Genomic DNA, 24,802 nt, shown 5'->3' with positions numbered 1-24,802 from the left:
CCATCACTCATCTAAACCGCTCGAGCCACTGAGAAGATGACCCCAGACGATCGGGAAATGGACATTTTTCTTTCTTCTGGCCCAGACTGGAGCATCTGTCTCATTCCAAGGTGGTCTGCTTCGGTGACCTTTCATGGAAACGTCGTGCTTTAAGCTTTGCAGGTCTCACTTGACAGTCAGGTATTTATTTATCCAAAAGATTAGAGAACTGGAGATTTTCCCGAAGGCTTCCATCTGCTCCGTATTTTCCCGTGTAACACTTGATAGGGCTGCAGTAAAAATGCCGGTTGTTTTTTTCCGACGGCTGTCGTGAATTTGTTGCTCCATCTTGCAAGCCGGAGGTTTCGAAGATCGCAGGAGCGCTTTCCGCTGTAGCATTTTGAAGGGATTTCCCCCCCTATTTGAGGGTCTAAACCCAGGAAACCTCAGTCCGGTAAGGACGGGCTTGTGCAAAAGGCCAGGAAAATTGACCTTCGGCCCACCAGCATTAAAACAAGCAAGAATTTTAGTTTTTTTTTGCATAATTAACAGAATTTTCTCATGAAGGTTCCCCAAACACCTGTTGTGGACAGTCGGGCATGCAATGCTCAGGTCCACAGGTAAAGGAGTGAATGGCCCACAGACGGACACATAGGTCTGCTAGGCGTGGAGGAGCTTCTGCACAGGTCACAGAGCATCCTGCGGCCAACAGGCTGCGCGCTCTCAGATTAGCGCGTCGGCGGTAATCCGAGCCTGCTGCTCCACCAGCGAGGAGGAGCCACACCAGAGACCGGAGAGCAAGAGGAGAGGCTACACACACCCCTGAACCTCAATCACACACAAGCGCAACCCTCTACTTGCACGATTCGCTGAGCTTCGGAAATCCCAGGCACCATCGTCTTTTAATCCAGACAGTGTCCTGCGGTGGGTCTTAGGGACAAGAGGTAGGTGCTCCGTTATTTAGACATTCGCAGCGACTTTCTTCAAGTCTGTGGAAAAGCTATAAATTAGCTACATACATATCACGATTCCAGCTTTTTTACTTTCCCATCATGCTCTGGTGTCATAGCCTTGTGCTTACAGAGAGAACGATAGCGTTAATCATATAAGATGATGTCCTTCCCACCATTTGCCATCAATTTGAGCGTGTCTGGCGTACCTTGTGACCTTGACTGAAACTGCCCATGCATGTTTAAATTTGGACGTCTCCGTTTCAGATCAGCCTCTTGGAGCGGAGTGGAACGGTCTGAGTCAAAGTGGAGGACTGGAAATAGATGCGCAATCCTGTATATGAAAGGGATTCCTAGAGCCAAACAGAGCACTAGAGACGAGTCGATTCTCAAGTGCCCCAGACTTGTTCGGAGACCCCGAAAGAATGAGGAAACTCCAAACGCGTCAGCCAGCCGGGATGTGAGCCGCCGAGGAGGAGTCTGGAAGAGTAGCCCATGCCACGAGGAAGCTCTGATGCCGACGGCCAACGCGTTTGGAGCTTATTTGCTTTTCGGATCAACCTGCAGAGCAGCGGAGACGTTTTCCCCTGACCCGGCGGTCGCAGATGGTGTAGTGGGGGGGCGCGTGCATCCCCAAGTTTACCATGTGGGACTTATCCGCGCAGCCCTTGCCTTGAGGTCAACCCCACACTCCGACATAAAGATAAGGCTGGATTAGCCAAGTGAACGGTAAGGACACTTCTTCTTTTGTTAGTATAAGCCGGTGCTTAGGGGCGAAGACGTTAAGCAACGCTGCCCCGAGTGGTGGAGTTCGCCGATGTGCCGTTACTGCTCACTCTGGCTCTCCTGGAGTCCAAATTTCGCGCTTTTAACCAAGTAGGCCAAGTAAGTAGTAGGTTTGACAAACAAATGCTGGGCCTTATGGTGAGAATGCTGTGGAATCCAAACACTGCTTTAAATGAAATGGCGTCTACTCCTCCGAGGAGATTGACCTACAAAATTAAACTAATCTCACTGTGCGCCCACTGCTGTCTGACACCTGCTCTCGGAGAAGCTCCTAACTAGCTTATGCTGGGGAAAGATAACACACTCATTGCCAATAAAGTGTCTCAGGCCATTTTCCCATCAAAGTAAGGACCTTGTTTCCTCGTCACAGTGAAAATGACAGGCCTTGCGGGGCTGATCCTGGTCAGTGGGGTGTCTGAGGCACCAGAGGCTAAGCTCATCTTCACTTGAGCCCTTCAACTCCCATAACCCAAGGATCCAATCTGTCCTGGATTTGGAGCCTGATGATGGACTCCAATCTATAATCTATAACGCCCGACAGCGTGTCAATAAATCGCTAAACGTCAGAAGAAGTCGTGCGAATACTTCCGAAGAGCCTAGAAAGCGCCCGGGTTCCTCCACAACTCATTCCTCACTCCGGGCCCTTCAGAGTTTCAACATTTCTCACAGATTGATGAATCCAAATGTGTTTTGCTTTTCTCCCTGCTGCGACTTGTTAAAGAGTGGAGCATTCAGCTCATGCCAAGGAGTAGTCATCGAGGCTTTCAGGTCCTCGGTGCGCTGCGGCTGCACTCCGCTTTGTATATAGAGCGCTGACGTTCCACCATGTAAACCTGAGAGTGGCTTAAGTAAACCAACACTCCCTGTTTTACTAATTACGCGCCGTGCCATGACAAAAACAAAGCGATCTGTGCCTGTTGCATGATCTTCACATGTTCTTAGTGAGTAAAGAAACTAAAGGGGGACGTCCTTGCAGTTTCAGGTTTCTAATATATGATTAAATTTGCTGAACATGAGAACGTGACATTTCATTTCAGATTACAATAAACAGGACATCGTATAGTGTTGTAGAATCAATCAATCAATCAATCTTTATTTATATGGCGGTTTTTGCGTTGCCACAAAGCACCTAACAAGGAGAACAGTGCTCAAAGGCCCAGGTGAGCGAGCCAGAGGCAACAGTGGCAAGAAGAACCTTGAGAGGAACTTACACTCAGCAAGGGGAACCCACTGGATTACAGTGAAATACATCCAAAAACCAGGAGACTCCCCAGGCAGGACATATCGTCCACAGTGAAGTGGCTGGTGAAGGCTAGAGAAAAGGGAACGCGTTTGTGATGTGCCACTCTTCTTCCTAACCATAACTCAATAAGCACCTGCAGAGGTGTGTTCAGGATGCCCGGGCTGTTAACTGAGCATTATGGCAATTAGCTGATTAACCTGTGCCGACCCGGGCTAAGAGTTACGGGTGATTCCCTCTGCTCTCATCACAGGCATTAAAATGAAGACGGTGTTGTTGGCAGTAGACGCACTTCTAATGAATGCGGGGGATATATGCATCCTAAAAATATAAAGAACATAAGATGCATCCTCTAAATACACAAACTGGGATCACAGGACCCGAAGGAGTGGTGCCTGGTAAAACTTGTTCCATGCTGGTGCACTTTCAATGGAAATGCGTGTTTTTACAAAGTGTGCCACCTCTAAGGTTTAAAACTTACATACCAGTGCATCTCAAATATTGGAATATTGCCATTTATTTAATAATTCTAATAAAAAATTCTATAAACTTTGGATTTTACCCACAATCAAAAAAGGATTCCTAATTCAGTAATGTCTAACAATTTATACAGTCAGTATTCACTGGCAGAACCCCCCCTATATTTTCCCTTCCAGAAGTGCCTTTTTTCATGCATCAATTATAAACATGTAACATATAGTGCTTTTTGAGTGCCCCTGTATGATGTGGGGAGATAATGATCTGTAAAATTGGGTTGCAAACTCTAATCATTCATAAGTTCATTGCATGGTTAATTCGTGTCTAGAGGCCTGTTTATAGCAAAGAATGGTGCAAGCGAGAGTCTTAAGTGAGGGAATAATATACAGTTCGCCAGTCATTACTGCAAAATAAACCTTGAAAACGGTTGTCACGTCATTAAGTCATAAAAGTTCAGTTAATTAATCATTTTTTTACAACAACGACCACTTGACAGAGTATCAATGATTGCACTGCAAGACTACGAATTAGAATTATCACACAGTCAGAACAGTTCAGAACAGTTTTCACCGACAAATCCGATTTGAATATCTCTATTTGAAATTTGCTTGTCCGGTTTGGCTGTGCACTTTTAACCACCCCGTATGACAGTGCTGCACACTTCAGCTGCCATAGTAACCTGCTTGAATGCAGATTGAATGTGTAGTGTTTACATGCTTCGGGGAAATTGCACACAAACACAGCTGCAGAGAGAATACCTCGGTATCCAGGCGTGCATGAACACACACACGTGATTATACTGACAAAGAGTGTCGACTGTAACCGCTTATGGAGCTCCTGTACACTGCCACGCCCTTGCTGTGCTAATTTGTGGGCATGGCACGCTCGGGCTGCCAGAGAGCAGTGTTGGATATCTGAGGATATCCTTCAAAGGTGAGTGTGTTCAGCACAACCGCATTCTACATCCAGTTTTAAAGTGTCAAGGGCTAAACTGTGATGTCTAGAAGACTTGGTCATCTCCAGAACAGCAGGTCCTGGTGTGGGGTGGTACCTACCCAAAGCAACCCAAGAAAGCATGTGCCTTCACGGGTCTTGTGGAGACCATGGCTTGATGGGTCAAAGTTGTTCTGGCAGCTCAAGAGGGACGTGCACAAGATTAGAAAGGTTTCAGTGTTGTGAATTTGGCTTGAGAACATGTGTGTGAACACGCTCTGTTTGAGCATTCGTTTGGGTATGCGTGTGTTTGTTTAAGCATGAGAGGAAAGAGAGATGGAAAGTGCTGGATTCTGCTCTCCCGCTGCTTCGGACTCCTTGGGATGAGGTGGCTGTGAGATTAGACGGCTCAGCCCACACCTTCAACTGGGAAATCGCAGGTGTTAGTCCACGTGACAACAGATAAAGCGCCGTTGCATTAGCACTAATCCAGTCCTGATCTTTGGGGTATGTTCCCGTTACTGTCCCACTGTTTCTGACGTCCTCCATGCAGTGAGATGTCAACAAGCACAACCCATCCAAGGAAGAAAAATCCTGAGAATGCTCCGCTTTTAATAGGGTACAATGCAACCAGTATAATGGAGTTTTTCATGAGTAAACCTGCTCCTGCTAATTAATAATGACATTTCTCTGAAAAGATGCTCTTCCTCCTCTATCATTTCACAGCTTGACATTAGTGTCACAGACAAATAAGGTTTATTAAACTGTAGAGGTCATAACTGATTGAAAAACAGCCAAGTCAATGCACATTTTGCACATCAATTAAATAATCAACGAACCAAGCTTTTTAAGAACCAGCCAATCAGTTTAATCTATGCAAATTACAAAGCCCTAATGGCTATGTTGTCGTGATTGGCCGCCACTTGTGTTCCACTACAGACACGCCCACCGCGTACGTGTGAATGTACAGTAGACAAAACACAACGGTGTTAACAAGTTAAATGTTGAAAATTAAGCTCACCGATTAATGCACTAATTTCGACAGCACCAATAATTTTCTCTTTATATTCTATTTATATTCATGTAATTGTAAAACTGTAAACTTTGAATGTCAGTGTTTTAAAAAGCATGTTCGGACTTTCATGTTATGTGTGAACGTTAAGCTGTGGCAGGATGTAGCCATCGCTTGACTTCACGGCAAAGTCTGTCCTTCTAGAAAATACCTCTAGAATCGGGTGCGACTGGATTAGGAATAGAGACATTTACATTTACATTTACAGCATTTATCAGACGCCCTTATCCAGAGCGACTTACAATCAGTAGTTACAGGGACAGTCTCCCTGGAGCAATTTAGGGTTAAGTGTCCTGCTCAGGGACACAATGGTAGTAAGTGGGATTCGAACCCGGGTCTTCTGGTTCATAGGCGAGTGTGTTACCCACTAGGCTATTACCACCCTGGTTAGTTGCTCAACGTCATTATGCAACTAACCAGAACCTGAAGCAGTCTGGCTGCAGCACGATTCATCTCAGCTTCTTCACAAGCCTGTGATCCTTTACTAACGTTCACCTCTCCTCTCCACCGACCGGCAGCCCTTCCTCATGTTCCGTGTGAACAAACGCGCAGTTAATCTCAGGAGAAGAACATGTCAGGGAGCAGAATTATAAACCCGCCGATGAGCGCTGCTGACATCCAGACGGCGGAAGTTTAAACGTACTGGAGGCGTGCCATTGCGAAGTGCTGAGAACTTAGACTTGTGAACTTGATTTTTTACTGCCACGTTCAGGCTTCTGGCGAACGCCACGCCAGATGGAGACATGAGAGCATGAGGACCTAAAAAGGCAAAAAAAACATTGTGTGTGTGTGTGTGTGTGTGTGTGTGCGTGTGCATGAACGCTGGGTGGGGTGGATCTTTTTGACGACGGCGTGTCTGTTCTCTACTGAACAAAGGATGTTTTCATTCATCAGACTTTGACGTGCAACATGGCTGCGGGCCACAAATTTCCGGCCCTCGGCCTACACATTCTGCATCCCTCAGATCTGGGTTCGCTCAAGGAAGCTTTGACAGGTCTGCATGTTCCTCGCTGAGCCGCCAAGGAACGTGTTGGGGTAATGGTTTTTCACAATGCCAACTTTTGATGGTGCCACAGCAGCAGAAGTTCATGGTGACAGACAGAAGCATGAACGATAATGGCGTCTCTGTGCCGCAGGGTCACAAAAAAAAAAAAAGACTGCACGGCTCTTCCACGGTGCTCCACTGAATCTACCGAGGTGTGGTGTTACACTTCGAAGGCTCCCGAGCAGCCATTAGAGGATGTGTATTTACGCCGCTAATGGTTTTAAAGCGTGCGCGGAAATTAATTATCCATGGCGGTCACGAGGAGCTCGCCTCGCATTTATCACCATTTAAGGTTCCCGACAGCACATGGGAATAATCTGCCCTCATCAATCCAGGATTCGGGAAGGCCAGCAGCACTGTTTGATTATTGTTAGTCGGCGGCGACTCGATGGTGAAGATTACGCTGCGATTTAATTTGGAAGAGATAGCCGCGTCCATTTAATGCCTCGTGGTACAATGAGATAATGATGTAATGCTTTATTTCTGAGCTTCTCAAACATCCAGCGTACCCTACAGAGCGAGATCTTCAACAGACTTCATCCAAAGATCACAAAAGTGGTGATAAAAATGGCGCCTGAGCTTCATTATAATGGATCATCTGCTCAAAGCTCTAGACTCAATAAACACAAACTAAGAAGCAGCCAACTGTACAAATATCTCCATGGGCCCGGCTTTTCTCTGCAGTGTCTGTCGATGCAAGATCTGCAAGATAGTCCGCCCCACCACCACCGACATGGAGTGAAGTGATGTTGAGTGGATTTTATCACGCAGGCTGAACAGTTACCCACCAGGACCGGCTTCCTCGTGCCTAGCTGCGGTCCACAGAGACGAGCCATGACCCAGTCTGGCAAAACACTTTGCAAGGCCGCTCCGGAATTGTCCTTTGCCATTTCCTGATCTGCTGAAATGTTTTGCTCGTCCCTAACCTAGACTACAGGAGTTTTTTTTTTTTTTTTAATGATAGAAAAGGAAAAACAAGTGAATGCAAAGAAATGGGAGGGGAGAACTGGGGAAGGGGGGGGTCACTTTTCAACTCGAAAGGGAGGAAAAAAGAGGTCGTCCAGGGAAAAATAACAGGAAGTGTTGTGATGTAATTCCTCTGAGTGGACCACCATCCTCAGGGAACATGGGTGGACACACACACACACACACACACACACACACACTGATCAAACAAATGAAACTGTAGTATACAAATATGCAAACTTTGCAGAGTACACAATGCCCGACCACATGCCCACATGCAAGCATTCAGGCAAAAGACACAAACACACATGTTCATCAGGACGCACACGGGGCACACACATGTCGAAAAGAAAATGCACAGGGAATTCTGTTTCCCTTAAACACAAACACACACACACGTTCATCTGGCCCTGGAGGCCCCAGAGTCTTAACATAGCAAATAGGTGTGTCTCAGAGATTCCTGCTCCGGAATGATTATTTTTTCTCCTCCTGAACATGAGTCACGGCACTTGCCACATTCTTTCATGTCAACGTGTAATGGAAGTTTATTTAGCGGAGCACGAACCCGCCACTGCTCGCGTAGGAAAACTGACAATGGCCTGAGAGATGCCCTTTGGCTTCCTAAACACGGAATCCAGAAAGAAGAAAACGCGCGTTATTGTGTTGCGTTAAGGAGGCTTAAGTGTTGGAACACGTTTCAGCACGATTATTTATGCCGCCCCTTTCAGCGGGCGACAGCGGGCTGAATCGAGAGGAAGCGGGCTGATCTTACTGGGGATGAGATCGATGCAATATTCAAATCGTGGGCTGAGTGGACCCTGGTAACCAGGGGCAACCATAAGGCAGATAGATAGATAGATAGATAGATAGATAGATAGATAGATAGATAGATAGATAGATAGATAGATAGATAGATAGATAGAAAACCGCAAAGCCTGAATGCACCTGCACATCTTGAACTACTTTGGAAAACAACACTCACCTCGGCGCACACATCCAAGTTCCGAGCTCGCGGAATCCACGGTGCTCGCAAGACTTATCGTCGGACAATTAGCATTTGACAGTTTGCTGGCGTGCTGCACCCGACCAACTGTTTTGTGTGATTCTGCCTTCTCTTGCAGAGTTTCAATGCGCCAACACATTCTAAAATGAAGTTATGGAAAGGTGCCACCTTGGCAATCACGCTCTGTTGCGCATCCCTGTCCTTCCTCTTCCCTAAGACCGACATGCCAGCTGAAGACCATCCCAGGGTCGCACCAGAGCGGGCGTGGTCAGCACCAGCGTCTCCGCCGCCAGCTCAGCGGAGCCTCCCCGGGAGGGCCCGCGTTGTGCGGGACGCCGACGGCGTGGGCTCCCTCCTCTCCGAGTGTAAGCTTGACTCTTTTTCACCTTCGCGCACCACCGCCTCATCACTGTTTCCACTGGCTCTCTCTCCTCTGTTTACGCAACCGGGCCTCCAACTCTTCATCTCGCGCCTCATGGCTCACAGCGCCATGGACAAAGAGTTGGTAAATCCGGTTATTTTTAAAGCAGAGATCATTTATGACGGTGCCTTTTAAGGACTTGCCTTTGTCCTTTACGTGGCTCCACATTTTATGGAGGACAGACAAAAGTGATGTCAATCAATTATATGCCCGCGGTCACCAGAACTCTTGATATCTACCTGGCACTGTGTTTATGTGGCCATGTGTCCCAAGCGCAAGGAAACCGATACCCACACAAATCGGCTCATAAAAAGATGATGTTATTCACCACTTTCAACTTACCTGGTGATTTATGTAGATGTTTAAAAGCTGCAGGAACCTCTGTAAACCATTCCTTGGAGTTACTGCTTACTGCCGAGCCTGTGGTTTTTCATGTGCTGTGGTATTCCAGGCTCACACTGGCAACGATTTCATAATGGGACTTTCTATAGGGGAGCCGAGTCCATGTATAAATTTAATTAGGGCAGTCAATTAATAAAAAAATTAATTCATTGCACACTTTAGAATTACTCACTCACTCACTCACTATCTTTACCAACTCAGTCCTGTTACTCGCACCTGCCAGATCCCACTGTGGGACACTGGGAACCAACCCACCACAGGGCACACACACATACACATCCAGTTCACTCACACGCTCACATCTACGTTCAATTTAGAGTCAGCAAGCCAATTAGTGCGCATGCGTCTGGAATTAAAGGAATTAATTAATTGCAGTTAATGTTGCTATAATGCAATATTATAGCAATGACAGAAACCATTTTCATTCAGTTGAAGAATTTAACATTTTTTTACTCTCCGATTTGCTCCAAAACTTACACGTTACATTACAATATTTTCATCTGGTTGCTTCTGATTTCAGGTCTCTGTGTTACTGAAAAAAGGCTCATCATGGACACCCCGCAAAAGAGCCTGTTTGAGAGTCTTGGCAGTCACATGTCCCCATTTTAAAAAAATATCTAAATGCAGCACGTAAAAAAAAATGCATCATCTGAATTCAATTCCTCTCTGTTTCAGTTTCCAACCTGTTTCAAAGTTTCACCGAGGGGGAGCTGAAGCAGGTTGTCGGCATGCTGGTGGACAGAAAGGTCCGCAGGGACAGCCTCGTGCAGAGCTGGAGAGAGAGCGAGGAGGACAGACAGAGTCGCAGGACTAAAAGAGCCCGGAAAGGCCTGAGGCAGTGCTCCCTGCAGGAGGTGGAGCTGACCGTCAGCGAGCTGGGCCTGGGCTACGAAAGCGACGAGACCATACTGTTCCGCTACTGCAGTGGGAAGTGCACGGCGCGCCGGCGCAACTACGATATCATCCTGGAGCACCTGCAGAAGGGCCACCAGGGCCAGCGGTCAGACGAGAGCGTAGCCGGCCGCCGCAGGAAAGACAAAGGACAGTATAGTCCCTGCTGCCGACCGGTGCGCTACGAGAAGAACATGTCCTTCCTGGGCAACAACAACGTCTTCTACACCATCTCTAACGTGTCGGCGCGGGAGTGCGGTTGTGTATGAGACCCGCTGATCTCCACCATGAGGCACAAGGGCTCCCCAGTACGTCGGCAGCAGGTCACATAAGGTCACATTGGGCCTAAAGAAGGGCAGATCTCTCATTCTCCAACGTAGACTAGATGGGAGTTCAAAGTTGATGCACACATAAAACTGCCTTTCATGCTCTTTATACATGTCTATCATGGGAGACACCTTATTCTCAATGGAACGGATGGATTGAGGGACGTGCTTTAAGACTTAACAAAGACTTTTACAAAGGTCCTGAAGAATTAAGTTGTGGAAATACGGTTACCTACCTCACTTTTTGTTCTTAAGTTTTTTTTTTTCTCCTCGGGGGATTTGAATAAGGAATCTGTCCAATTGCAACGTTTGAGATTTTGAGAGTTGCTTTGTTTCAATCTTAAAAACGCACAGAACTATCCTTGACAGGACTAGATCCTAAATCTAGAATTAAAAAAAAAAGTCTCCAACAGCCTTGCCAAAACAAATCCAACACAACCCATATTTCTTTGACTGGAGTTCATTCCCAATGGAATTCCGTGACTGGGCTTTTGCAACACAAAGAGCAGAGTATTGTTACCAGAGTATTGTTAAAAAAGCAACAGAAATTCTTATTTAGCACTTTTCTGTGCCACCCACAGTCCTCTATAAACAAGCTGCATGTTGCAGCCGGCATGCTGTGAAGATGAATGATATGGAAAGTTCTGGCATCTAAACAAAAAACCACCAGTTCACTTCGCTGCAGTTAACGGACACGCTGCCGGTGTTGCCAATAACTTCATTTCCTCCTCGATGCTAACCTCAAATGGATCTTAATCAAACCTCAGTTTGCGCGTCAGAGTCACGGAAGCCGTAAAAAAACCACTGCGTCCCTGTTGTGTGGGGAACTGGATAAAGCTCCAGACCCTTGTTCACATTGTGGCACTCTTATAAGGCCATTAGCACAAGGTTAAATAAAGGCAAGACCACAACGAGATTGGAGGCAGGCCTGGAACCATCAAGGTTCTAAAGGTGCCTGCCTGTAGACTAATGTGCTTAAACGCCAAGACCAAAATTCCCACACGATAGGCGACTTCATTTCACTGTAGAGTAAGACGTTCTTAAGAGACTTTAATTAAAGGGAATGACAAACATGCATGATGGGTATGAAAGAAATGGCAAAGTACCAAACGCATTATACTCTATGACCTATGTTACCTATTACTATTAAGACATAGCATACATTAGCACATTTCTACATACGTCTGTGGATTTTACCATGTTGCGGCAGTCTATGGCGGTTTTGTAAAATGTATTCCCTCTCGTGACTCTCAGCTCCGGCATTGTTGGACTGGCGTGACCAACAGCAGTAAAGTTGATGCAGTGCATCGGTGTTTGTAGATAATCAATATTTATTGGAATGTGGTTATTTATTTAGAATATGTAGTTGTACGGGAAACAAAGACTTATTTATTTTTTACATATGTGCCAAAAAACGAATTTGTATTAAAATATGACATTCTTAAATGACTGCAGTTAACCAATAAAGTTAACCAGCTTTGAAACTATGTTTTATTGTTAACATTTGTTAGCATTTCTCCTATGTTTCATAGTTGCACTTATAGGCACTTGTGCTGCTATTTCCAGTTAACCAACATATACAGTACAGGCCAAAAGTTTGGACACACCTTCTCATTCAATGTGTTTCTTTATTTTCATGACCATTTACATTGGTAGATTCTCACTGAAGGCATCAAAACTATGAATGAACACATGTGGAGTTATGTACTTATCAAAAAGTGGAGACCTGACCTCCACAGTCATTGGACCTGAACCCAATCCAGATGGTTTGGGGTGAGCTGGACCGCAGAGTGAAGGCAACAAGGGGCCAACAAGTGCTAAACACCTCTGAGAACTCCTTCAAGACTGTTGGAAAACCATCTCAGGTGACGACCTCTTGAAGCTCATCGAGAGAATGCCAAGAGTGTGCAATGCAGTAATCAGAGCAAAAAGTGGCTATTTTGAAGAAACTAGAATATAAAACACGTTTTCAGTTATTTCACCGTTTTTGTTAAGTACATAACTCCACATGTGTTCATTCATAGTGTTGATGCCTTCAGTGAGAATCTACCAATGTAAATGGTCATGAAAATAAAGAAAACACATTGGATGAGAATGTGTTGCCTGTACTGTATATTTAACATTTAACAAGTATGCACATACACAAAAATATACAGTTTAAGATCATTTAAACTGTTTAATTAGATTGTTAACTTCCAATGATCTTAAGTTGATCCATGCAGAATGACACTCATGTAAAGAAGTGCAAACATCAGCCATATTAATCAACATTTCAAAATGAACAAGAAATGAGGAACATTATGCATGCATTCTCTCTCACAGTTATGTGCATCAGGAGTGACGGTTTCTGATAGAAGAAGAAGAAAATGTGAGCTGCAACCAATGCTTATCATAAAGACGTTAATTAATGCTGAAAAATTCTAAACTTTTCATGGCTACTGGTTTATCTCCAAAAGTGAAAATAAATTACGTGGAAGCCTGGTGGTAATTTGAGGTTGTGGGGAAAACCATGAAACAGCTCAGCATAAACATATTCAAAAACGTCTAGCCTTCAAAAACCTCTCGTTCCTGCTGCACGTCTAACAGCATCCACACTACTACAGATGTCACCAATTATAAGCATCTCAGCGACTCTTTCCAGGCACTAAAACGGCTTTAAAAGTGATCAGTCTGGCACATGTTCCACAGCAAACTGACTGAGCAAATATCCAACTGACTCATTTCATTAAGTATTTCTGTAAAGCGACGACATTTAAACGCCTCCAAATCTGCCTGATGACACACAAGTCTAACAGGGCAGAAAAAGAAAGTGCCTAAGTGCTTCAGTTAAAGTGGAAGACAGAATGTCTTTTCAGCAGAACATTAAAGACAGACTATTCAGTTTTGTCCATATAGGAAGAGAAAAAAAAGTTGGATTTGAAAGAAAAGAAGCATATTGTTTTGTTGTAGTAAAGGGCTACAGCAATTTATGCAGACAAATGCATCGTTTGTAATTATTTTAGATTTTAAGATTTTGATGATAAAACTCTTTTTCAACATTCTGATCACACAATGGGCCATATTCAAAAATGCCCTAGGCTGGAATATAATATTAGCTATAATATTTAAACACTCATTTAACAATTCTCTGTTGTTTCAACTTGCAAACTTGCTGGTTGCATACAGTATAATGGACTACATTTACATTTACTGCATTTATCAGACAATCCATATCCAACCCTTATCCAGAGCAACTTACAGTCAGTAGTTGCAGGGACAGTCCCCCTGGGGACACTCAGGGTTAAGTGTCCCCCCACTTACAATGGTAGTAAGTGGGGCTTGAAGCTGAGACTTACTGTCTCTTACAGAACTGTGCATGAACGTGCATAAACATAATGAAGGAATCTCTCCATTTGCAAATTTGCTTGCTACTATCCATAAATGCTACTTGCGGTCTCAGGACACTGGGGACAGGCTGGAGACTCATACATATACATTTACAAATGCTCTTATCCGCTCTTTAAAATGTCTACCATTGTAATCCCTCACTTGGTCCACTAGGACCCAGTCCTTAAATATTGGATGCAGGCAGCAACAGAAAGACAGTAGGAGGAGACGTAAAAGTGGAGTGGACACACACACACACACACACACACACACACCATAAATTCACACCACTGTTAATTAATTTAAATCAATTGAAACCATTATTCAGTTAAGTATCATGTGAAATGGCGAAAATGTATGTATGGCTATTTATGTCTTATAATGTAGTAAAATGTAATCTAAATGTTTACATGCTCTCTGCGATTGGACACGAACCACCAGCCAGATGCAAGTCACACAGACACATAAACTGAACAGCCCTGTATGCACATCAAATGGACAAAATGGCTAAGACGTAAAGGCGGTGCTGTCTGATGTAATATATTTTTCATCAAACAGAAAAAGACCAATTTTATTGCCAAAGAGGCCTACCATGCCGTACCACTCAAAGAACAACCGATCTCGTCTGATCTCGGAAGCTAAGGAGAGTCGGGCCTGATTAGTACTTGGATGGAAGAATGCCTGGAAATGGCAGGTGCTATAAGCTGAAAAAATGGTGCAGTGGTAAGCCTAGCGGGTAAGGAAACGGTCCCATAATCAGAAGGTTGCCGCTTCGAATCCCGAACCGTCTAGGTGCAAAGCACCATCCCCACACACTGCTCCCTGGGTCCCTGTCATGGCTGCCCACTGTTAAAAGAAGAGGACGAATTTCGTTGTGTCACCATGTGCTGAGCTGCAGTGATTCACAATGACAATCACTACACTTAGAAATGTGACTACAATGGATTGTCAGGCTGACCTCGACCTGACTAGCAGAGATGAACATTCATTCTAATATGATCAAATACTCTTGACTAAAGATGCTTAAGTCTAAGCACCCACCGGAGTACGGGTCTGTGCATCGGCCCAGTTTACCCATTGCCCGCGGAGGCCATTAATCGCATTTTCTAACGGAACAGTGGGTGGGTGGGTGGTTGAACACGTGTACTGAGGCCAGCGTCCTCACTGGGGTCCTTAAACCGGCTATTATTCCATATTTGCGTACTTTACAACATGCTATTGGAAGAATAAAGTAGGCACATGCACAGGACTTAAGACGAGAAAACCACCTTATCGCTAATGAACTTCCAGCATGCACAGAATACAAGGTAAAAGACAAAATCCCTGCAATGTATGCATAATTAATGTTTTTTTTATTTTTTATTTACGCACCTATAGTTCCAATTTAGTCCTCAGATGATTGGTCCTGTTTGTACTGCTCAAAGGCTCCCTAGTTAAATGAATGATTCAAAATCGTACAGCGCCACCTGCTGGACACTCTTCCGTAGTTACAGTTGGCTTTGGACCTTCAAAAAATAATTCCATTCATAAGATATCTTTAATTATAAAAGATGAACAAAGTAACTGCTTAGTAGAGCAAATATTCAGAATCAGCAAAATCAACAAGAGATAATTAGAGCCCAAAAATCCACTTTTTGTCTGCGTTTTAATTGTTTTTTTTATTTTAAGTGTTATTGGAAGCATGGGGCCCTGTTAAATGAAATATGAATTTTACAGGAAACTCACATGTAGAACAGACCCCCAACACACACACCTCAAACTGGCAGCCCACAAAATAAATTGTTTAACATTGAAATGCAATGAAAACATATACCCTTGCACGATGTTCAACAGAGTGGGGTTCATTGGTTTGACACTTCATAAAAATATAAAATAAAAAGTCCCATAACCCTTAGAGCAGAGACCCAGAGTCTGTTTATTTTCTTTATTTATTACATCAATAAGAAATATATCTACCTACCATCAAGGACTAAAGGGTATTGGTTTATCCTAAATCACCAGTGCATACATGTGAGATGCTGTGGTGGAACTGAACCAAAAAGGAATAAATTAAGATTTGCACAAAGTTTAGATGTAACAGAAGATGGCAAAGGAAGGGAGTCCAGCGGGTGCTGAGACCAGTCAACAGTAAGTGAAATGTCATTCTAGAAGGCTCCAGATGTGTGATATCAGCGAGATTGCAAGAATAAAAAAGGTCCCGTATTAGAAATTGCAGTCTTAACATGTGCCATATTTAAAATGCAGAGGAGCTCCCTCACACTCATCAATATGATGAGTAAGTCCTAAACCAAAAACTCATTTTTCTTTTTACAGTAAAAATAAAAAAAAAAAAAGATAAAAAAACAAAACAAAAACACACCATTGAAAAAGGGGAGGAAAAAAAAAATCCAGATTTACATTACATGTTGAGGGAAAAAATGCACAAGTTGGGTGACTGTTTCCAACACAGGGTTAAACTTCTAATATCCACTGCACTGGTCTGAGGGACCCAGGATGGAAGGGATGTCCACAGAAATGGGTGCACTAAAACCCTGCACAGCAGCTAATAGGTGGATGAGAACGGTGCTATGTCCCTCCAGCTGCCTGGGGCTCTCCTCCATCAGAAGTACCTACAAAGCAAAGAAAGGACAGATATGGTTAAAAAGATGGTTGCTCAATTAATTACAATCAGAATAAACTGTTGATCGAATGTGGGCCAATTTGGCAGAAATTGGATAAGTGTAAAATCCTAAAATCTCAATTTGAAAGGGATGCAGTGATGTCTTGCCTGGATGCATATTAGGAAGCTTGCAATGCTCAGCACAGCTTGAGCCTGAATCTGTTTCACTGCCGCTTACGCACTAAAGCCCAAGATGAACCTTTTCCAGCCGCACTGATGCAGATGATCAAACTCTGTGAGCCTTGTTCTCAAAGTGGCAGACACTAATGTGAAAATTGTCTGTCAGTAAAAACAAATTAAATAATATTTCACATAAAAGTCGTGGGATCAGTGCGCTGGTTCTGGAAAAGACAGTCCATCAGCAGGGTGCTGGATGCGCTCCACAAACGACGTAAACGTCGTGATGTGCACAGCGAGACTATTAGAAAGCCAAAATAATTGACACGAAGTTGTCGTGCACTGCGAAGACCTAGCCTGATACATGGCCAGCGCTCCCTGACTTTCAACTATCTTTTCAGTTGCCATGTCATGTCAGTGTCGCGCTAAAAGTGTGTACAAATTTTGGCTGAGAGAGAAGTTGCTCAGTTTGAGCGCATTTTTTGAGTCCAGTTAAGGGTCAACCCATCCCTCCTAGTTTATCCGGGCTTGGGACTGGCACCAAGAAAAGCATGATCACATGTGGGGAAAAAAAAAAAAAAAAAAAAAAAGTCAGAATCTAATTTCTCGATTGTGCGTAAATACACACGCCTCTGTCTCTATGTAAGTGTAAATATCATGCCAATAACATGCGTTTATTCCTACCACTGTTGTTAGTGGCAGCCACTGTTGAGTTGGCAGGTTCGTCCTCATCGCTGTCTTCCTCATTAGACTGGGGCACCTCAGGTTCAGGGACAGGCGGGGTGGGCTCCGCCTCCTGCTCGGCCCGACTCTTCAGGGCCAGGATGCGATGGTGCAGTGCGGCTGACAGCTGACCAATGTCTTTAGAGCTCGCCTGAAATGAACATGATCACTTTTCAATTTCAAACCCTCATTATCATTCAAGGTGTTCACACTAAACTAAAGTTAAGTGATTGTCACATGTGATGCACTGCGATCTAGTTCATTTCCATAAACCCTTAAGGCATATTTGATATGACCTACATGCTACATCTATTGTAAGACTATGTTTTAGTTTCAGTCTTGAGCAACCAAGATCCTGTCAATGAAGCACTTGCACCCCACAATTTCAGGCATCATCTTGTTGAGCAAGTAATATACATGATTATCAAGTGGATCATGATGTTGTAAAAACCACATCCATTAAAATGTTATTAATTATGAATGTTATTTCTAAATAAGAAAAAATTTGCTTGCCCTGCAGCTATGCCTTGATTGCCTTTACAGTTACGGAATTTAGCGTTTACAATCAGCAGATACAGGGACAGTCCCCCCCTGGAGACACTCAGGGTTAAGTGTCTTGCTCAGTGACAAAATGGTAGTAAGTGGGGACCTTCTGGCTACTAACACCCCCCACATGCATAATTTACATACTGCTCATTTGATGTTAACAAACATACACAAATGCTCCATACCAGTATCAGGAAGACCTTAACCCCTTGGTCTTCCGTGTCCATAGCTGTGATGCGGACACTCTTCTCACTGGCTTTATCCACTTGCATCTGTGGCCACAGCTTAGTGTTGAGAATCAGGCGCAGGCTGCCCTGGGTACGCATCACTGACCGGAGAAAACAGACAGACGAAGAGGCAAAATGAAATCAACAACTAAAAACAAAAGATCAAAACGGGAGGACTGTTGTTATATGGATGATTTCCCCAATTGACTGGAAAAAATTTTTTAAGAGAAGATTTGTTACCTAATCTGGACCGTAATGTGCCATCTTCAGTAGACGCCATGTCGTTGAGCCGCAAGAGACCTCTGCCTCGCTCAATCCATGACTGAGCGGGTTTATCAAAGACAAACAATTTACACTGAATCTGCAGAGACATTAAATGATAAATTCATAAGTAAATAGGCCGCAGTTAATTCAAACAGATGCATACTTCCCGAAACAGGGCAACCAACCTGTAAAACATTACTCTCAGACTCCTCCCCGGTCCGAACCTCCACCTTTTCCAGAATGCACTTCTTGGCTGTGGCTTTGGTGTAGGCAGCTGCTGACTCCTCCAGAGACTCCATCACATTGTTGGCTGTTGACAAAGTCAGAAAACATTTAGGCCAAACCACGAATCGCAAAAACAAACCCAACTTGGCTTTCTGCAGCAATTCGATGGTTTTCAAGCCAATGACACGGTCTGGTAACTTTGTGGCCAACAGTCACAATTTGCACAATCAGGAAAGTGGTGTGGGAATTATTCTGGGCATCTCAATGCCACAGAGGAGTGGAAACATTCAAGAGGGCATCTGGAGTGTGTGGTGTGGGTGCGAGCCAAGAAAAAGGGCAGAAAACAGCAACGCCTGTTCTGATCAACAAACGCTGATGAGTTTTCCTGCAAAGCGGCCCATGATATTCCTATTTACCTTATATTTCACTTAATTCTGAGTTATTTCTGACGCTTGCTTTTGGGGCAGGGCACCATGAATGAAAAGTACCTTTTTCTGGGGTGGTCTCTTTTGACGGAGGTTCAGTCACTGGGCCTTCTGTACTGCTCTCTACGGCATTTTCGCCACCCTTTGGTGGACTCTAATAAGAACAAAGAATAAAAATGCATGTGTTCACAGGTTATTCTTTAACATCAAAACCCCTCAGGCCAAAAGGCTGATGCTCACCAGCACACGATCAGACATATTCTGTCCAAATACGAATTTTGCATCCCTGTCTGCATTGGTTGTTGCATTCTGGGCGCTGAGGGAGAATTAATAAAAACGCATTAGTACCACCAGACAGGCAAAACTGCTCTTTCTTTTGAGTTGCAAAGGTCTCACCTGGGGCTGCCTATGTACTGCAGAAAGTAATTTGTTCCACCGGTTTGTGGTTCTTGTGTCAGTGCTTCCTTAGAGTCATTTGTTGTGCCGTCCTCATCCAACTAATATTTGAGGGGAAAAAAATGGATTTAACAAAAACAAAAATATAGAACCCATATCATATCTGTATTTTAATGAGCTTAAAAAAAAAACAAAAAACAATGCAATGATTCACCTTTGCCCGTTCTTTAATATTTTCTCCAAATACAAAACTGGATTCTGTAAGGGGATCTTTTTTCACGCCACTTTCTTTATTCTGTCCGTTTTCTTCCTCACCTTCATCCTTCTGGGAGGGGTTAATGACATTTCAAATTAACACCTACTCAGAGCAACTTTCAACAAGATCCTGAAAATAATGCAGCCGTGCTCCTACAGCCTACTGTTGCTACTAGCAGAAGAAAAACGCTGCTTCCACTCACCAAGCATTTGTCCAGTTTTCCTGAACTATTCATACAGTTTGTCTGCCCATCTGAGGTGCCATCCGACTCCTTTCCCACACCATTTGTTCCACTGATTGAGTCTATGGAGAGGTCAAAAGGTCAAAAAAAGTTTACTGTAGCTGAGTTTGTGTGTGTGTATGTATGTATGTGTTTCTGTGTGTGAACAGGGACTTACTGGGCTCTGAGAGAACCTTGCTTGCTGGTGCTTGCAGAACTGCTGGCCGAAGGACCGTGCGCTGCTGCTCCTTAGATTTCTGGCTGGGCACGCCTGACAAACATGAGGATTAGAGCTTAAACCTTGTTTACTGCTAAACTGCATTTAACCAAGCAAGAAACAGAGTAGGGAAAAAAAATTTAAAAAATCAACAGAGATTAGAACCTCATGTTCGCACATCGCTACTAAAAACCAGAGCCATGCATACACCTCTTAATAAAACGAATAAGACTGGAGAGAGGAGATGCCAAGGAGTTGCCTTTCACCTGCACTGGGTGCCTGTCCATGGATGAGAGTGGGCGGCTTCAAGCGAAAACCAGCAGGCTTCTCCTCTGAAAGCACAAAACAAATATGGTTTGTGCAAGACCAGCTTTTTACTATTACTTAGTCATTCATGTATGAAATTAGGCCCGTATGGGAGCCAAGAGAAACAGACCACCTGTAAAAAACGAACATAACCTCTGACCAAATTCATTAGACTTCCCCCAGTCTATGGAGCCAGGTTAGACATTCATCTTTAATGCAACCATGTCTTAAACAGTGAAGATAGCAGCAAATCTTGGGTGGCTCCAGAGATTTGGAGCCCAAAGAGACAAGGGCAAAATAATCCGGGAGCAGCAATGTTGACACCTTCCTGAAGGACCCATTAAAACACCCCCTGAAGGCAAACTCCTCTCCAACACAGATGAGTCTTGTTGTTTTGCCTTTTCGGCCTTGCTGCTATCATATCAACTGCTGTTAAGCTTTTGAAAGTGGTTAAAGGCCAATGGCGCTTTCACTTCTCGATTATAAATGCAATGAATATTAAATTATTTGACATTATGACACAGTGAGTGCAAAAACTGTCTTCTGCTTTCCACTGATTCTGGTGAGGACATTTAAAGAACATCCTGTTTTTATGGTTAATATTAATAATATAAAAATTAAGCCCTACCTCAAATCATTTGGAGGCACCACAACAGCAAACCGTAACAGATTATCTTGAGATCACATCAGATCTCAAAATATACTGTATTATTACTGTCCTGTACTCTTTTGTAATTAAAGTACAATAACATTTCTCTACCACAGCAAGACACTCAGGTCCTCTTGGTTCTGGTTGTAGAGGAGATTAATTGAGTTCTTGCGTTTTGCCTATTGAAGCTCTGTGCCCATTTGTGGTAGCTGTTCTAGATTGTCTCTCATTCATGACGTTTGATTTCAAGACCACCTTCCAGTTATCTTTGCAGGATGAATGCTGGTAAATTATCCTTTCTGCCATTCATAAGGTGCATAAAGATTAGCACCAGAACTAAGTTCAATTTTATCACGATCATCAATCCAGATCATACAATCACCAAGTCCTAGCACATCCTCTATATTTCATTAAATAGCTCATAGTTCCAAAATGATCTTCTACCTGAGCTTTCTGGATGCCCCGGCATTTTGGGCACTACAAAGCGGGACTGCATTCTGCCTCATATTGAGGGTCCCCTCCAAGCTAGGATTTCCACAATGCTCCATGATAATCCTTTCTGATACAAATACTAACATAAATACAAATTAATAGGGGTGGGCCATATATTTCCATTACTAGACAAATTCAAGCTTCCCAGTTTCTCTGATTTCAGCTTTGCAAGTGAACTAATCTAAAAGAATGTTTTTGATTTTTTAAATATGGCAGAAACAGTCTTTTGTGCAACATTAATTTGCACCGTTGCCACGGTTACAACTGGGAGTGGATGACCCAACATAAATACATCTCATTATTCCAGTCTGTGAAAACTATTCTGACCACCATAGACAAAAAGCATTCAGTCTGGTTCCTGGATTGACATGGGCTTACTTTCATCAAGAAAACAAAGAAAGTCCTTCTGCCGAATTTTAGAGAGCAGCTCACCTGGTTCGGAATCAGAGTTTCCAGTGGGAGACTGACAGAAGCTAGAGGGCATGAAGACATTATTCTTGGACACTAGACAAAGAAATGAAAAATCACAGAGCATTTTAGAATGGACTTAAATGACATATTATACAACCCCAAATCAGAAAAAGTTGGGACAGGGTGGAAAATGTGAAAAAAAAAAAAAAAAAAAAAAAAAAAAAAGCAGTAATTCACACATTTCCCTTTTTTTTTTGCTCAACATCATTTGATTTATAAATAAACATCCATTCTTGCCATTCAGGCTTGCAACGCATTCCAAAGAAAGTTGGGGCAATTCAGGGGTATAACTAAATAATGATTTGAAATAGGGCTGCACGATTTGGGGAAAAAGACATATTGCGATTATTGAGATCAATATTGCGATATGCGATATGATAAAGGACACTTGCTTGTATATCAATGAAAAAAAGTCACATACTAATAGTGAAATGTTTAATTTCAAAGTGAAACATACAAACTACTTATAACAACCTGAAATGCCCAGTGCTTTCAAAATACAATATTCTACAAAATTAAATAAATCACAAAAAACCTTTACATTACTGTCAAACGACAAACCTGGTAAGGCTAAACAACTGTTTTGATTATATTTGGCCATTATAAAATCCCGTATTATAGTTCTTACGTTTAACCAAAACGTTGTTTGGAGGCTGACTTGAACACAGGTATAGCTTTGCTAGCTTAGCTAAAGTTAAGATTTGTAAACTGAGGTGAATTTCTTTAGGAAACCTTCAAAGTTTGAGAAAAGTTAACTAAACAGCTAAGAACAGTCTAAAAAGTTAATGCCTACGTTTAGCCAAAACGTTGTTTGGAGGCTGACTTGAACACAGGAATGCATAGCTTCGCTAGCTTAGCCTCTAGCTTAGCTAAGGTTAAGACTTATAAAACGGGATTTTATAATGGCCAAATATATTCAAAACAATTGTCCCGCTTTACCTATGAAATGTAATCCCCCGGGATCTGGTTTGGAGCGTACAGCGGTTTGTACAGCCTCGAGCAGCACAAGAGTGAGGCATTTTTATGCACTTCTCTCCATAGACATGTATATGCTTCACGCCACAGCACAGCCTATCGTAATATGGCGGCGACGTTGACGTACGATGCAGCGCGTCATGCGGCGTCTAACCATATGTCTCCGAATCGAAAGTCCTGCGACCAAACACGTCACGTCCGACTGAAGTGAGACTTCAGTCAGTTTGCAAACTTTGAGAGAATGGATTGGATATGTTGCCGATCCAATCAATGTACTAATAATTTAAATCGCAGCTTTTTGCGTTCATGTAAATCACACAGACTGACATCGCGATTACGATTAGATTAATCGTGCAGCACTAATTTGAAATATCATATAGTGATTTTAAACTGGTGATGTTAACAGGTGATTGCAATCATGATTCGGTACAAAAGCAGCATCGAGGAATTGCCTACTCCTTTAGGAGCAAAGATGGTCCAGAGGATCGCCAGTTTGACACAAAGTACAGGCAAAAATGTTTGAAATGATGAAGAAAAATGTTTCTCAAAGAAAGATAGGAAGAGATTTGGGAATTCCTCCCTCTACAGCGCATAACATAGTGGAAAGAATTAGGGAATCTGGAGAAATTACTGTGCGCAAAGGCCCAGGCCTAAACCAAAAGGCTGTGATATCCGAGCCCTCATAACTGCGTGGGCTCAGGACTACTTCAAGAAGTCACTTTCAAGCACTACAGTACCTAGTTAGCGTTAGGACATGCTATCTAAAACTGTACTGTGCCAAAAGGAAGCCCTACATAAATACCGTCCAGAAGCGCCGTCGACTTCTCAGGGCTTGGAGGCATCTGGGATGGTACATTGTGCAGTGGAAACGTGTATTGTGAATGTTCCTATAGAGAATGTTAGCCGCATTTTGAGAAATGAGTCCACGAAGGTGTTAGGTGTTGCGCACCTAAAACGTTGTTTGCAGGAAGAATGGGACAAACTAACGCCTACAACACTTAGTCACTTGATTTCTTCAATGTCTAAACGTCTTTTAAGTGTTGTCAAAAGACAGGGGAACTGTACAAAGTGGTAAATGCTGTACTGTCCCAATGTTTTTGGAATGTGTTGCAAGAGTGAATGGCAAGAATGGATATAAGAGATAATATAATGTTGAGTACAAATTTGTGGCTAAACTACCTATCTTGCTTTCATTCTATATGTAACCCAGAGCATCATGTATACTTAATAATACAGAAATATCTGCAGCAAAGATACTTAGAACCGCTGCATGCCTCACCAAAAAAGTGTGTGTGTGTGTGTGTGTGTGTGTGTGTATATATATATAAACACAATTAAGAAAAATCAGGTTACCAGAATGAGATGGTGGGAACTGTGTTGTAGATGAAGTTCTCTCCCGTTTCACTGGAGGACAATAATCACTATCCTCTTTTTCTGAATCTGAAACAGATAAAGAGATTAATAGGAATATTAATAGTAATAGAAATACTAATATCCCAAGAATTAACCAGAGTGCTGGGGGAAGCATGCATAGAACAGAATGAGAGAAAGAGAGAACGTGTGTGTGGATTACTGCATGTGTTGCCTGTTCATTTAGCAGTCCTAGACAAAGAGTCCTGATTGGTTTACTTGGCAAAGTAAGCCAATCATATATTTCATTTCATTTAATGAAATTTAAATGTAGCTTTCATTTAACTTTGAAGACAGAAATTACGATAACAGTTCAGTGCAATGTGATGTGTTTCACTGCATAAAGCTAGCAAAGAGTGAAATGGCT

At 43.1% G+C, this 24,802-nt stretch overlaps 2 protein-coding genes across 5 annotated transcripts in view; one reads left to right on the top strand and one right to left on the bottom strand.

Moving 5' to 3' along the window:
* The first annotated feature begins 779 nt into the window (after positions 1–779).
* Positions 780–24,802, top strand: part of LOC114788180 (neurturin) — a 58,059-nt gene continuing 34,036 nt past the window's right edge. The window contains exons 1-4 of one of the 3 annotated variants that reach the window (XM_028976466.1): positions 780–923; positions 1,197–1,658; positions 8,570–8,816; positions 9,950–12,007. In XM_028976466.1, the coding sequence (XP_028832299.1) occupies positions 8,597–8,816; positions 9,950–10,434 (705 nt within the window). In that variant the 5' untranslated portion in view covers positions 780–923; positions 1,197–1,658; positions 8,570–8,596 and the 3' untranslated portion in view covers positions 10,435–12,007. Of the gene's footprint in view, positions 924–1,196; positions 1,659–7,529; positions 8,817–9,949; positions 12,008–24,802 lie in introns of those variants that run through there. The other 2 variants (XR_003749520.1, XM_028976467.1) reach the window with 2 other exon arrangements.
* ranbp3b (RAN binding protein 3b) overlaps positions 15,376–24,802 on the bottom strand; it is an 11,800-nt gene continuing 2,373 nt past the window's right edge. Inside the window, exons 4-17 of one of the 2 annotated variants that reach the window (XM_028976464.1) lie at positions 24,379–24,465; positions 22,012–22,083; positions 20,399–20,464; positions 20,094–20,186; positions 19,898–19,998; positions 19,654–19,764; positions 19,440–19,540; positions 19,284–19,359; positions 19,107–19,197; positions 18,579–18,703; positions 18,370–18,490; positions 18,088–18,230; positions 17,318–17,507; positions 15,376–16,466 (exon numbers count right to left, since the gene is read on the bottom strand). In XM_028976464.1, the coding sequence (XP_028832297.1) occupies positions 16,423–16,466; positions 17,318–17,507; positions 18,088–18,230; positions 18,370–18,490; positions 18,579–18,703; positions 19,107–19,197; positions 19,284–19,359; positions 19,440–19,540; positions 19,654–19,764; positions 19,898–19,998; positions 20,094–20,186; positions 20,399–20,464; positions 22,012–22,083; positions 24,379–24,465 (1,421 nt within the window). In that variant the 3' untranslated portion in view covers positions 15,376–16,422. The other variant, XM_028976465.1, reaches the window with a different exon arrangement.

The sequence above is a fragment of the Denticeps clupeoides genome, chromosome 4 (assembly GCF_900700375.1).
Source record: "Denticeps clupeoides chromosome 4, fDenClu1.1, whole genome shotgun sequence".
In the NCBI taxonomy this organism is placed as follows: Eukaryota; Metazoa; Chordata; class Actinopteri; order Clupeiformes; family Denticipitidae; genus Denticeps; species Denticeps clupeoides.
The sequence above is the reverse complement of the archived record's forward strand: the minus strand, read 5'-3'. Positions and strand labels throughout refer to the sequence as shown.